The following is a 14434-nucleotide window of genomic DNA, read 5'->3' as shown; positions in this document are numbered from 1 at the left end:
TTAAGAACACAATTTAACAACATCCAAGAATTAAAATCCCCCCCTCATATTTACAAATGTCCAATTATTCCTGAACCTCTGAAAATGGATGGGCTGCGTTTACAATGGCTATGATTCCTATTTGGTTAATGCAATATTTCAGAGAAAGCCGAAAGTCTACACTTTGATCACATCTTGTGTTTGATTTCAAATAGATTGTTGTTGTGTACATATGGAAAAATATTTTCTGTGTGAATGTCCAAATACTTGAACCTGACTATAATTGCACTCTTAGGACATCAAAGAAATATAGCATTGAACTTTTAATAGGAATAATAAGAATTTCAGATGCATATTGCTGGACTGATTTATGACAGACCAAAAAGCTTAGTAAAAGTTGAAGCAGTACAGGCTGAGATACCCTGACTTATCAACACTTCAGGCGGATGTTTCATATGAATAGCCTGCCAGGAAAGAGGGTAAGTATACATTTCAAATGACAGGAATACTTTAAATGTAAAAACTTACTAACTGTTCAGGTAGTTTTAGGTTCATCATTAAGTTTAATTGAGTGTAGAAGTGTTTGGAAATCAAACCGTGTTTGTGTTCAAAAGAGTGTTCTCATCAGACCTAGTCATCTTAATGTGTTTGTTGTGATGGATTTAGAGATGTGTAAAATGATGTATGCTTAGTGTTATTAATATACACAGCAAATTGAAAATGAAAACGGGAGCGCATTAAAAACAGTGAAGCTGCTTCCTTAAATCTGATGAAATATACTTATAAAATTCAATTACAAATATAGCCGTCGTCAAAAATGTAGGCAAATAAGTGCATTCATTATCTATGAGAGACTTTACATTTCTAAAGTTTAAGTCTGTGAAACTTGTTTACTGTAAATCCTTCTTGAACAAAGCTTTGCTTGTATCTCCTCGTCCTGGTTCTTTTTGTTCTGTCTGTTTCTAGGCTCTTTTGGTTCTACACCAGCCAGATACCATAGAGCTGTGGAATCCCGATGCCCCCATAGAGACATTTTGGGACATCAGGTACTCAACAGTCTTTTCATGTTTCCATAAATGAAATAATCAAGTCATACAGATGGAGATGCACTTGTCTGTTGTGACTCACAAAGCAGGCCATTCAGTCTTTTACCATTGTCCACGGCCAATATATTGGTTTGCCGATATGCCTTTCACTTACATATTTGTTTCAGTGTTTTATGTTGGATATGTGCTGATGTGAGAACTTTTATTTTACAGAATAAACAATGCAGAAAAGATGCGCATTAATGTTTATATATGTTTGGTTGTATTTGTGTTTTATTGTTTATAGTTAATCTGAAAACTGTAAAATATCAATTACATTTTTTTGTCATAATGGCATTTTAGGAATCACACATATATATATATATATATATATAATCCTCTGGGACTTTCAATGGGCCTCCCGGATGAAGCGGCAGGGCTCGGCGAGTGTAGAGTCCTGTGCCGGAGGTCCACAAAGGGAGACTGTGGCTTGGAGTGGGGCAGTAGGGCATATGAATAAGCTCTGGATCTGTTGTGTCTGGAGGGAGCCAGTTGCAATGTTAAAAACTGGAGCCTTTGCTAGGGCTTACTTGTCAGTTAACATTAGGAACTTCTCCGTTAGTTTGGGGTGTCGGTGTGATCAGCTAGCTGATCCTTTATCTATTCCTCCTCCAGTGACCTAAACAGCCTCTCAAATTGTCTATGTAATGGTGGACTGACTCACTCATCTGTTGCTGGTGCTGGCAGAAGATGCCATGTGCTGGAGCGTAACACTCTGTAAGGTGTCGAAATGTCCAGATAGCTGTGTGACACATGCAACATATGTAGTGGCAGTCCAAGGGACCTAAAAATTCACAGTCCCTTGTAGGGTTGCAGCCATATACGGTTTCATTTTATACCACCATATGAAATATGACGGTTATCATACCATAAACATTTGCTAATTACGGGGTTTTGTAAAAATAAATAAATAAAAAACTAAGAATCTCACCCACACATGCGCATCTGCTTTCCTACTGGACTAGTTAGAGGGAATAGACTCAACTGATCTCAACAGCTCCCTTCATTTTTTACACAAACTCACTTCACGGCCGAACTTACGAAACAGCGTGGCTCATACTTGATCTCAGAAAGTGCATTGCGTGGGAACCTTTATGATGAAACACACATATATATATATATATATCTATATATAGTGTATATTTAGTAGCCTATATACAACACTATGCATTGCTCCTCCAATTCTTTTCATTTCATCTGCAAATACATGAATAAATAAGCTTTCATTATACTTTTATAAAGATTTAAACTTTTGCCTGACAATACTTCAGCCAATCAAATGTGATGAACAATTGGCTTTATAAGTAAGGGAAACATTATCACTTGAGGTAACAGATAGAACCAAATTATCTACAATATTTTATCTCTTGATGACTCCTGTTTGTCCTGTTTTCTTCTTTCTTCAGTTCACAGGTGCTCTTCCTCATCTGCCGCAAGCTGATTGGCCAGCAGATGGTGAATGGGACAGAAGTTCTGAAGTGGCTAAGGGAGATCCTCATCTGCAGGAACAAGTTCCTGCTCAAAAACAAGGTGCCGTCCTGTGTCTCAGCTGTAGTAACAGGCTGCTTTGTTAGTTACAAATCATCACAGTAGATTTGTTTGTGTCCCCCTCTCTATGAGAGAAGTTGTGTGTAAACTGTATGTTTGCACCTTGATCGTTGCAGGAGTGTGCCACTGTTGGTGGTGGGATTCCCATTTGCCGACAGGCGCAGACAAAGCTGGAGGTGTGTCTCTACATGTTCCTGTGGAGTTCAGACACTGAGGCGGTGTTGGTGGCCATGTCTTGTTTCCGCCACCTCTGTGAGGAGGCTGACATCCGCAGCGCTGCTGATGAAGTGCCTGTACAGAACATCCTGCCCAACTACCCTACCTTCAGTGAACTGGCCTCTGTGAGCAACTTGATGGGAACGGGTCAGTATTGTTAATCACACCCTATTCAACCTTAGGTCTGAGAGCTTCCCACCTTCAAGACTACCCCTTGTTCACAGTGGCTCCTGAAATTTATCAAACAAACAAAATTGTCTCACAGGTAATGCACAAAAATAATGAATTCTGCAAAATGTTAACCTAAGAGAAAATAAGTTTTGAGTTTAAGTGGAAAGGAAAAACAGTTCCTCAGTCACCTTACTTGTAGTCACTGTGAGCTGTCTACAGACGTCCAACTGAATGTCAGGTCACATTCATAATCAACTTAAAAAGCTATTAGAAGTACTTTAGTCAACATTGATGAGATGATGGTGTGGTCTTACATCTGAGGAGAATCAGTCATTGAATGGAATTTCAATGGGCTCCAGCTTCAGCTTGGCTGTGGGTACCTGGATTATATACTCAGCACCGGTCAAAACGCACACACCAATCATTTTGAATAAAACATGCCTCAAGTTATTGGTTCAGGCCTTGAGTAGGGATTATTGCTCACATGATTGTTCCACCTTTTTTTAGTCTAGATTGGTCGTATGTGTATTTATTGCTTAATTGTCGGAATCTGGGATTGGTCCTGACCTGACAGTTTACGCTCTGGTGTGGCCCCTTGCCTAAGTTAAGTTGACATCTTCAAAAAGTTAAATGTTAAAGTTGGGAAATAAAATCCTGGATCCTCGCCTTTGTCCAGATCTGCACCAGAATTCAACGGGTTCTTTTGACCCATCCTTCCAACAAGTTAATGGAAATCCATTCAGTAGTTTGTGTGTGATCCTGCTGACAAACAAACAAACAAACAAACCAACCGACAGACTTGTGGAAACATAACTTTCTTGGCGAAGGTACTTACACATCTGTTGGCCTTTCTGTGACCTGTGCGGTTCTGTTTTCCACAGGACGATCCACCTTGCAGAAGAGGGTGATGGCCTTGTTAAGGAGGATAGAGCACCCCACGCCAGGAAATATCGAGGTAACTTTCTGTTCAAATTCCTGTTGGTTTGATGACTGAAAACACATCTGTGGCTCATGTGCATTAAGCACATGTTGATGTTAGTGCCTTGAGATAACGGATGTTGTGATTTGGTGCTTTAAAATTTAATTGAATTGATGGTTCAACCCCATGCTCCTCCAGGATGTGTGCTCACGTGTCCTTCGGCAAGACACTTAACTCTAAATCGCCCCTGACAGCTCTGCTGGCAGTGAATGAATTATATGTGATAGAAAAAATACTGTATATACAAATGCTGTATGAATGCGTGTGAAAGTGACTTTGACTGTGAAGCACCCCAGACTGTCCTTGACCGCCGAGTGTGAAACAGGGATGTATATAGAAATGCTTTGTACCATTGAGTGTTTTGAGTGGTGAATATGTCAATATAAATACAGTCAATTTACCATTGACATCATTTTTGTATCTGTTGTTTTTCTGCTTTTAGGGTTGGGAGGACACGTATGCTAAATGGGACCAGGCTACCAAACAGATTCTCAACTTTCCCAAGAACAAGGCTGATGATGGGCAGGTAGGGATGTTACAGAGAAGATAGCTCCTCACTTTTCCCCTTTCCATGATTGAAATGTCAATCAAGTGATCAACGAAAAATGCAACGAGCTAAAAATAGATCTTTCATAATAAAAAAATGTTTTTTTCGTTGACGAGAGGAGACGGGAGGAAAATGTTTAGTGTTAAGATAAAATGATATTTAAGTCCAGCAGTGGTGAACCCACAGCTCACCTCTCTTGTGTGTGTTTAGCCCTGTTAGCAGAGCACTTCTCAGACTACAGCCTCGCTCCGCTCATGTTGTACGTGCACTGACTCATGTTCAGAAATGTGAATAACAAACTGTTTCGGTGAATCAAGACTCAGTACACAGAACCCTGAACTGGAGAATCGCGATTGACGAAGTCTCTACGTAACGTTTGTCCAGCGCTGCGCTTTCTTGTTCCCTCAACAACACACATGACAAGTGTGAGACTGAGTAGATGAACGCTTCTCGAGATATGACTGACACACAAACACACACACACACACACACACACACACACAAACACACACACACACGTTATTTCATGAATTTCAACAATTGATACAAACTGTCACCTTGATTTCAATTCCCGATACTCATATTGGCCTAATTTAATTTATTTTAAAGAGAGAAAACTAAAAGTCGATTAAATTGTAATCACTTTTCGTCAACTAAAACTTTTTCAGTTGTCGTCGACTAAAACTATGAAGGATAAACATGACTAAAATGTGATAAATATCAACACTACACGATATTAGGCCCAGAGGGGCATGAGTTTACTTATTTCAGGATTTCCTAAATAAATTCAGATCAATCAAATATATATTACCCACTGATACATTATATTCACTTCTCAATATGTGTCTTTTGGTTCATGCAAATATTTTGCGTGGCGCACTGCGGCGAAAGCCAATGACATTACATTAATTTTGTCCAAAGCGACTCACAGTCATGGAGGCAGGCAGCATTATGGGCCTTAACCCGGCCCTTAACCCGGGCCTTAACCCGGGCCTCTACTCATGCGAGTAAACACAAACGATCCTGCAGTTTAATTTGCATTTGGTGTGAACACAGCATTAGTTGTTGCTAGGCTTCTGCGGTTGATGTGTTAATTTGAACATAAAGGCACAGCAACAGTTTTGTGTCATGCTGACAGCTGAACGTTGACACACTGTGGTGAATACTACATGCCGCTCAGTGTCTCTGTGTCCTCCCACAGCAGGAGTGGATCAACATGACGGGCTTCCTATGTGCTCTTGGCGGTGTTTGTCTCCATCAACGCAGCACCCCAGGCCCAGCCACCTACAGCCCACCTATGGGTCCCATGAGTGAGCGCAAACACTCCATGATCTCCATGGGCCCCTGCGAGATGTCCAACTCCATGGCGTCAGCTGCATCCTGCTCCTCATCGGCCTCTAGTGAGACGCCCGTTAGCCGCTTCCTGGACCGGCTGTTGGCCCTGCTTGTGTGTGGCCATGACAGGGTTGGACTCCATGTTCGCTCTAATGTTAAAGACCTGCTGGGGCTGGAGCTCAGCCCCGCCCTCTACCCCATGCTCTTCAACAAGTTGAGGAACAGCATTGGAAAGTTCTTTGACACACAAGGACCGGTGAGTGTGTAATCATGTAACAGTTCTTCAGACTCACAACTTGGTTTGCATTTGGTTGGTATAAAAGTGGACGAGATAGTGTAGAATATAGTCAATATCTAGTCGACTGTTGGATGCCCACATCCCAAATCTGTCTGTTAGAGAAAGAAAGTACTAATTCAGCGTTGATTGGGCCCTGACATGTCGGGGGGACTGATGCAACTGTTCACTTTCGTAACTATTTTACAGTGTTTGAATTAGCAAATGTTGTTTCCTGCGTGGAGCACAAGGCAGATATTACGTATTGACATGTCAAAATTCCTTTGATCACCTTTTTAGGAGCCGAGCCCCGACTGATTCAAAGCCCTATAGAAATGCAAGGAATTCTTCTACTTCTTCTTGTGCGTTGCTCCTCAATTTGAGGACCTAAACATGCTCAAAAACTCATGGAAAATTGGGATTCAATTAGCTTAAAATACATTTTTAACAAAATGCCTCTATAGCGCCCCTTATTAGATTTAGAAAAGCGAGCCCCAACATCCAGTTTCACTTATATGCACAAAATTTGGTACACATTTGTATCATGTCCAGACTCATTGAAAGTGTCTTGGAGCCATATCGTAATCCCAACAGGAAGTCGGCTATTTTGAATGTAATGTACAATTTTGATGCAATTTTTGCCATTTGCAGGTGATACTCTCCCTAGAGATTTGACCACAGCAACTTCATTTTTGGTCAGTTTCATCTTTAGACCTTTTTGATAAAAAGTTATCAAAAGCCTTTGTCTACACAAAACGCTGTGAACAAAAATCCTAGGGTTAAACATGCTTGAAAACTTACGAAACTTTGCATGTGCATCAAATGTAGTCAGGCATTAAATTGTTTTGGTCTTTGGCATGGATATTTAAAAAAGGCTATAAAGCGCCCCCTACAAAAATTCAATCCCGAAGCCCCAACATGCTGGTTGAAATTTGGATGAAACATGTATCATTTGCAGACCTCCAAAAAACATCTTGGAGTCATACCTTAATTCCATCATGAAGTTTCAGTGGCCGAACATTCGGTGCATCTCTAGTTATGTGTTCCAAAGAGTGCTGTTTAGTGTTCAATAATGTACTGTATGAGAAACAAAGTATCGTCCTTACTTATCCCCTCAGGGATATGTCCAAGACAGAGTTGAATGTTGCACAAATACTAAAGCCCAGTGTTTTTGAGATGATTGTTGCTACGTTCTTCTAAAAGGTCAGAATAGAGGGACAAGACCAGAAAACATGAGCAGAGCCCTGCCAAGGTTTCTCCTTCCTCCCTCCAGCAGTCTAGCTGAGTTCCAGTGGATCAAGTGTTTCCAACATGTGTCTCTCAGGCAGTCAGCCACATCTCCATTGTTATTTCATTGTTATTTCACCGTGTCAGGAGTGCCTGTATTAGAGAATTTCACCACCTGCTGTCTTCTTTTAGAATATAATCAAACAGGTCCCCAATAAAGGCTGCCCCCAAGTGCTTCTTCAAATTCAGGCTTGAAATAGTTTTTCCCATTTCATCTATTGTTATTGGTGAGACAAGTCTATAATTAATTTCTTCATCCTATTTATAACAGGATCCCAAATCTTTTCGAATTTTGCTGCTTTGGGGCCGGCCAAATAATATCTTTCTATCATAAACCTTAAGTTTCTCGCTACTCCCTCGCTAAGTATTTTATCTATGTCCTACTCAGTATTTCTAATTTGGTGTATGATAAAAGGCTCTTTATTAACACCTTGTTCTACATCTCTCAATTCTCCGTGCAGTCTTGACAATTTTTGGGGTTTGTCTTTTTCAACACCATCCTGACAATGATCTTCCCCCTGAGAACAGCTTTGGCGACATCCCATAATATAGTAGGGTTTAAAGGGGCAGTTAGCAATTTTGGATAACTCTTGTTTCTCTCTTTGTTGTCGTGATTTCGGGGGGGAAACACAGGCATCCAAACACAGGCGTCGTTACGTTGATGCATGATGTAGACAGACAGGTCCTGGCAGATGAATAAAAACCTCCTGGGCCTGGCGAATAGTCACGTCCTTGCAACATGTGGCTTTATTTGCTGTCGCTGCCCGGCCTGGCATGCACGTGTCATACGTTATTGCGTCGCTATATCATTGACAACGCAATATCACACTTTTTTATCATGTTAAAATGTATACCGGTATTATCGAGGACTGTATGATATGGCACAGCCCTAATGACTTGCTTATTGAACTGTCGACATCTGCATGTGTCTGTGTTTTTTAATCTTTTTCGTCAGAATTGCAGCTGTTTTATTTATCTTTCAACCAGTTCCTTCCTCTGCTTTGTAACAGCACTTTTTTGAAATGTCATTGTCGTTCTAAATTCAAAAGCGTTGGAATTTATTGTAATATTTACTGTTACTATCATTGCTGTCATGTTAAAATATGTATGGAACCCCATTTATGAAATGCACTCATTAGTTTTCCTGTTTCCAGGTTCCTATCAACGACACTAACACCCAATTTGTGGAGCAGACCATAGCCATCATGAAGAACCTGTTAGACAGCCATACAGAGGGCAGCTCGGAGCACCTTGGACAGGCCAGCATCGAGACCATGATGCTCAACCTGGTCAGGTCAGGGCCAGACACTGCTTTACTCTACGTCCCTGACAGTTCAACAGGGGATTGCTACGACTAATGTCCAGTCTCCACATAGTCTATTTTCAGTGCACTGATATTCAGTAGTTATATTGGCCATAACAGCAGTGAAACCTTTGACTTCCAAGGTTTCTGTAGTTGTGGTTTTGACCAGTAGCTCCTGAGTGTTTCACTTAGAACATTCATAGGCTTGTTTGCTAAGGACTACTGTCTGTAATAACAATGTCACCACACAATAAGTTAGTCGATGAGCCATTAGCTGTTATGACCAACTAGCTAGTAGCTACCAATATCCCACTTGTGATCTCTGAATACATGATGTTTCTTCTGGTCCTCTAAGTGAATACAGCATATTTACATATTTCTTGGGAAAGAAAAGCCCCATCTTAGAGAATGGAAAAAAATGTTTCAAGACCCTGCAGGATTAACAGCTCAAGATATAATCTGAAAATGCTAATGGTACTTAAAATGAAAGGCTTTGTGTACATATATTTGGCAGCCAAAGCTTGTTGAGAATCAGTAAATGTGGATTAAAGAAAGAACATAATTTTCACTACTAACTGACTTTAAGACCGAACATATTGAACCAATGTGCTCCATCCCTGCCTTTAGGTATGTGCGCATCTTGGGCAACGTGGTTCATGCGATCCAGATCAAAACCAAGCTGTGCCAACTGGTGGAGGTGATGATGGAGAGAAGAGACGACCTGTCCTTCTGCCAGGAGATGAAGTTCAGGTCAGTGAAAACAGCTGATGGTGATGGATACACATCATCAGTCTACGACTCCACACAAGCTTCCTGTGCCACTGTTGTTCTTTGCTAATTGGACTTTAAATTGTATAAATATATTCATTCAAATTGTGAGAAAGTGATAACACATCATGTTATCATCAGATCCTATTTCATTCCACTCTGTACTACTACTTTACTACTGTAGGAACAAGATGGTGGAGTACCTGACAGACTGGGTGATGGGAACCTCCAACCAAGCTGCTGATGATGACATCAAGTGCCTCACAAGGTGCACCTCTGTAACATGTACTCAAATACATTGTAAGGAACTGCGAGAACGTCTGCTTCACTGTGTGTGTGTTTGTGTGTGTTGCATGCTATGCAGAGACCTGGACCAGGCCAGTATGGAGGCAGTGGTGTCTCTGTTAGCTGGCCTTCCTCTGCAGCCAGAGGAGGGGGACGGAGTAGAGCTGATGGAGGCCAAATCTCAGCTCTTTCTCAAGTAAGAACACATCTGCACACATTTTATCCTGAATGTATCTTGATAAGAGTGCATTGTTATTTCAAGTGATTTGGAGATGAAAATGGCTCCTCTGCACAGTCCCTGGCCAGCTGTGCTTTAGTGGCCATACAAAGCAGGACTATGTTTGGCTTTTTTCATCAAATGTTAAGACATGTAGAGGAAACTTTGTGTTCAGTTAAGAAGTAAAAAAACGAGGTCCTTTTTAAAATGAGAAATCAGATTTACAACAAAGCAAAACTGGATGAAATAGGGGTGTAACCAGGTTAGACCAGGGAGACGTGCTACTGGTGTTACACTGCACTTTAGTTAATACAAGTCTTTGTACAAGTTTGATGACAATGCCCTGCTAAGAGAATTGATCACAATTGAATTTCATTGTTTGTGTATGCATTTTGATATTGATGTACCATATTTTTTCAAAAGAAACGCTATCGATTAGAAATTAATAAGTTAAGTGCAAACATTAAAACAAATGTTCGGGTTGACACTACACAAAATGGGTTGAACATTTATTTTCCAGGTCTCTCGTGGGCATCACTGTCCAGCCTTAAGCAACTCAGCTCTTCAGAATTATGGCTTTACACACAAAATGTACAAGCTAACTCATCTGCCTTCTTTATCAGTTTGTGGTCCACCCGCCCTGTACAAGAACAGATCAGATCAACAGTGCACCTACTGAAGACATTTGAACTTCTGTATGTGATTCTTGTGATAAATGAGCCGTTGTCGTTTGAGCAGGTACTTCACCCTGTTCATGAACCTGCTGAATGACTGCAGTGAGGTGGAGGACGAGGGCCAGGCAGTGGGGGGACGCAAAAGAGGAATGTCTCGCCGACTGGCCTCGCTCCGCCACTGCACCGTCCTAGCCATGTCCAACCTGCTCAATGCTAACGTAGACAGTGGCCTCATGCACTCGATTGGTAAGTCAGCCACAGTATTATTACTGCTCTCAGCTGGTTGTGTGGTGCCCCAAGATGTTTGCCCAGGAGTGCTAATGTTGATTTCCTCCTGTCTAGGTCTGGGCTACCACAAGGACCTGCAGACTCGAGCCACCTTCATGGAGGTGCTGACCAAGATCCTGCAGCAGGGAACAGAGTTCGACACGCTGGCGGAGACCGTACTAGCTGACCGCTTTGAGAGGCTGGTGGAGCTGGTCACCATGATGGGAGACCAGGGAGAGCTGCCAATCGCCATGGCTCTGGCTAACGTGGTTCCTGGATCTCAGTGGGTGTGTACCCCCTGTTGATTTAGGATTGGGTTGCCAATATTGTGTTGATAGTGTGAATATTTGCTGTGATTTACATGCGTTTTCTTTTATTCCCAGGATGAGCTAGCCCGAGTCCTGGTGACACTGTTTGACTCCCGGCACCTGCTCTACCAGCTGCTGTGGAACATGTTCTCTAAAGAGGTGGAGCTGGCTGACTCCATGCAAACTCTCTTCAGAGGAAACAGCCTAGCCAGCAAAATTATGACCTTCTGTTTCAAGGTAGAAAACACCGCTGAACTGCTGTCATGAAATAACTTCAAATTGAATACATACAAAATGCCTCACCCTATTTTATGCTGGATTACGCTATGCTAGGTTTATGGGGCAGCGTACCTGCAGAAGCTACTGGAGCCTTTATTAAGAGGAGTGATCACCACTCCTGACCACATCAGCTTTGAGGTGGACCCCACCAGGTGAGCACCTGCATCGCTGCTCCGACAGTATAGACATATAGAATTCATATTAAGAAGGATGTGTACATAACTGTATGTGTATATGTGTATATATATATGTACATGTATATACATATATGTGTGTATATATAAAAAATATTTGTGTGTGTGTGTGTGTATATATGTACACACATATACAAATATGTTTTTTACAAATATGTAAAACACATAATGTTCCAAACTACTGTTAATCATGCTTTTTTTTGGAAAAAAAGATGTATCTCTTTGCCCCTCACTGACACACCACTATCCAATACTCTGTTTCAGTCAGAAGGCACATGGCTGGTTGTTAATGAGGTCATAACAAATTAGTAAGTGGACCTTTAATTAGATGAACTTGCACATTGAAAAGGTATACCATATGTTAATATGGTAGAGATAAATATCACAACATCAATGGGTTATTTTTCCAATATTCAGTTGAATAACATGACATGCTTTGTAATCTGTTTGATTTAGAATGCAGTGAACTATGTGTCACTGTTGTGCTTAACATCTGACAACACTGTTCAAATTATGAAAAAACTGACTTGCTTTGTATCATTAAAGGTGCAATCTTTTCATGTTAATGTCTGTTAAGTCACTGGAACATTTCCTAATGCTGCAGGTTCTTACTAAAACATTTGACCTGTGAAACACAAGTTGACTCATGAAGCAGTCACAGGAAATGTTGTGTTTGTCAGTGAGCTCAGCACTTAGTACACGGAGTGTACTAGTAATACACTCCGCGACCTGTTGTGTTAAGAAGCATTTGATGATACCACAAGCAACTGTAGGTGTCGCCAAATCAAACAGGACTGAATTCTTTCAGACCTGGTTGATCTGGTAGATTCTTTAATGCTGGCAGCAGAAGTGTTGAAAGTTTTCACATTGCAATTTATTTCCAATGACAAATGCCTGAATTTGAAAGCATAGCTTTAATGTATTCACAGAAATGACAGAATGTTTGGCCATGACCACTTGTCTAAAGTTTGAATAGAAGTTATAAGAACATGTGTTGGCCCAGTATCTGTATCTAGATGTTAAAAGGTCAATCAGCCTCACTCTTGTTGAGCACTTGAAGTTGTGTGCAGTCTGTTTCCCATCAATTACCTAGACGTTTGCAGCCAGCCACAGTTTCATAATGAACCAATTTACCACTATCACTGTAGAGCAGTGCCTTTCTCTCTCTCTTTGTACAAAGATTTGATTTCCTGATTGTCACTATAACTATGAATATACTCTAACTGTTTGACTCATAAGTGACTCATTCTTTTCCAGAGTTGTATCCAACTAAGCACAGATGTCTTTGGAACATGAGGCCTGACTGGAGCTGTTTGTGTGTCTCATCAGGCTGGAACAAGGCGAGAACCTGGAAGAGAACCAGAGGAACCTGCTGCAGATCACTGAACGCTTCTTCCAGGCTATCATTGGTTCATCCAGCGAGTTCCCCCCACAGCTCCGCAGTGTCTGCCATTGTCTTTATCAGGTAGGGTCCCCCAGCCCACCCCTTCTCCCACTCACCATTGCTCGCTCCTGCTCTCCTTTAGAGTCAAATAGGGGTTCTTAATATTTTGAGCTTGTAAAATGACCGAAATCATTTTACAGTCTGCGGTTGTATATCAGCTTATTTGTGCATGTAAAAATCTGAATATGTGAATTTGTAAAGCAAAGTTTCACAAGCCCTTACCTCCAGTAGCAGCAACAACTGGACATGACGACGTGAGCTGTGGGTGCTAAGAGGAGAGGCTTCCGGTTAGCATCATAGGCTAGGCTAGGATATTGTGAGCAGTTAGCAGAGCGGTGGCAGGATAGGGGCACGCTTCATTTGCGCCAACTGGACAGCTGCTCATACTTTGAGCTGGTAACTTCAGTGCCACATGCACAGATAAGGCATTTGCATGTCTTTCTCTCTGACTTTGTGAAACTGTACTGTTGAAAATATTCCTGCATATGTCCAAAATATTTCTACAGCTACAAAAGGTTTTTCAACTTCACTCATTCAGATACGTGAATGCATTTTTGGTGATACACAACTGCAGGGTGTGAAATTATTTTTCAACATTATTGCACAAGTTCAAAATATTAATGACCCTTATTTGACTCCATACATCCCCTGCCCTGTGTGTGCAGTGTCACTTCAAGCTCCTGCCTCTCCACTCTCTGGTGTTCTACTCACTGCTGTCTGCATCAATGTACTGAATCTTCAATGACATGCTCTTGGTTGGAGCGATACATAGGGGCCTTCTTATCATTTCCATGTGCTCAGTCTTAACAACCCATGATTTTAAAAGAGCTGAAGCACCATGGGACACTGCAGCGTGTATGTGATTCTAAAACAGGACTCTGTTTCCTAGCTTTTGCCCTCATGATAGTTCCTTGCTTACTGTGACCTCACTGTAGTTCAGCAGAAGTGCTGCTTTCAGTTAGACCAAAACCTGATACAATATGAGCATATGTGGTGGAAATACTAGACAGATAGGGATGCAGCTAACAATAATTCCCACCATCCAATTGAGCTGAAATATATCTTTTCCTGTAACTGATTGATCATTTTGGTCCAGAAAAAGAAAGAAAACCAGCCAAAATTGAATATAAGAAATGGTACCAAGAAAATGTTTTGAATATTTGCTTTAATGATTTATCTTTTGTTAAATTACTGTCAATTTGTTTTCTATGGAACCGTTCATTAATTGTTTCAGGCCTACGTAGAAATAGTGATGCACTGATCCAACACTGATA

General features: G+C 41.2%; 1 protein-coding gene across 2 annotated transcripts in view; it reads left to right on the top strand.

The window, feature by feature from the left end:
- Positions 1 to 14434, top strand: part of nf1a (neurofibromin 1a) — a 102902-nt gene that overhangs the window by 35266 nt on the left and 53202 nt on the right. The window contains exons 15-29 of one of the 2 annotated variants that reach the window (XM_047335433.1): positions 946 to 1025; positions 2471 to 2594; positions 2729 to 2975; positions 3881 to 3954; positions 4421 to 4504; positions 5730 to 6116; positions 8576 to 8715; positions 9352 to 9474; positions 9677 to 9760; positions 9857 to 9973; positions 10733 to 10914; positions 11011 to 11222; positions 11319 to 11480; positions 11577 to 11674; positions 13046 to 13181. In XM_047335433.1, the coding sequence (XP_047191389.1) occupies positions 946 to 1025; positions 2471 to 2594; positions 2729 to 2975; positions 3881 to 3954; positions 4421 to 4504; positions 5730 to 6116; positions 8576 to 8715; positions 9352 to 9474; positions 9677 to 9760; positions 9857 to 9973; positions 10733 to 10914; positions 11011 to 11222; positions 11319 to 11480; positions 11577 to 11674; positions 13046 to 13181 (2250 nt within the window). Of the gene's footprint in view, positions 1 to 945; positions 1026 to 2470; positions 2595 to 2728; positions 2976 to 3880; positions 3955 to 4420; positions 4505 to 5726; positions 6117 to 8575; positions 8716 to 9351; positions 9475 to 9676; positions 9761 to 9856; positions 9974 to 10732; positions 10915 to 11010; positions 11223 to 11318; positions 11481 to 11576; positions 11675 to 13045; positions 13182 to 14434 lie in introns of both variants that reach the window. The other variant, XM_035622816.2, reaches the window with a different exon arrangement.

This window comes from Scophthalmus maximus, chromosome 11 (assembly GCF_022379125.1).
Source record: "Scophthalmus maximus strain ysfricsl-2021 chromosome 11, ASM2237912v1, whole genome shotgun sequence".
NCBI lineage: Eukaryota > Metazoa > Chordata > Actinopteri > Pleuronectiformes > Scophthalmidae > Scophthalmus > Scophthalmus maximus.
This window is presented reverse-complemented; position numbering and strand designations above follow the sequence as displayed.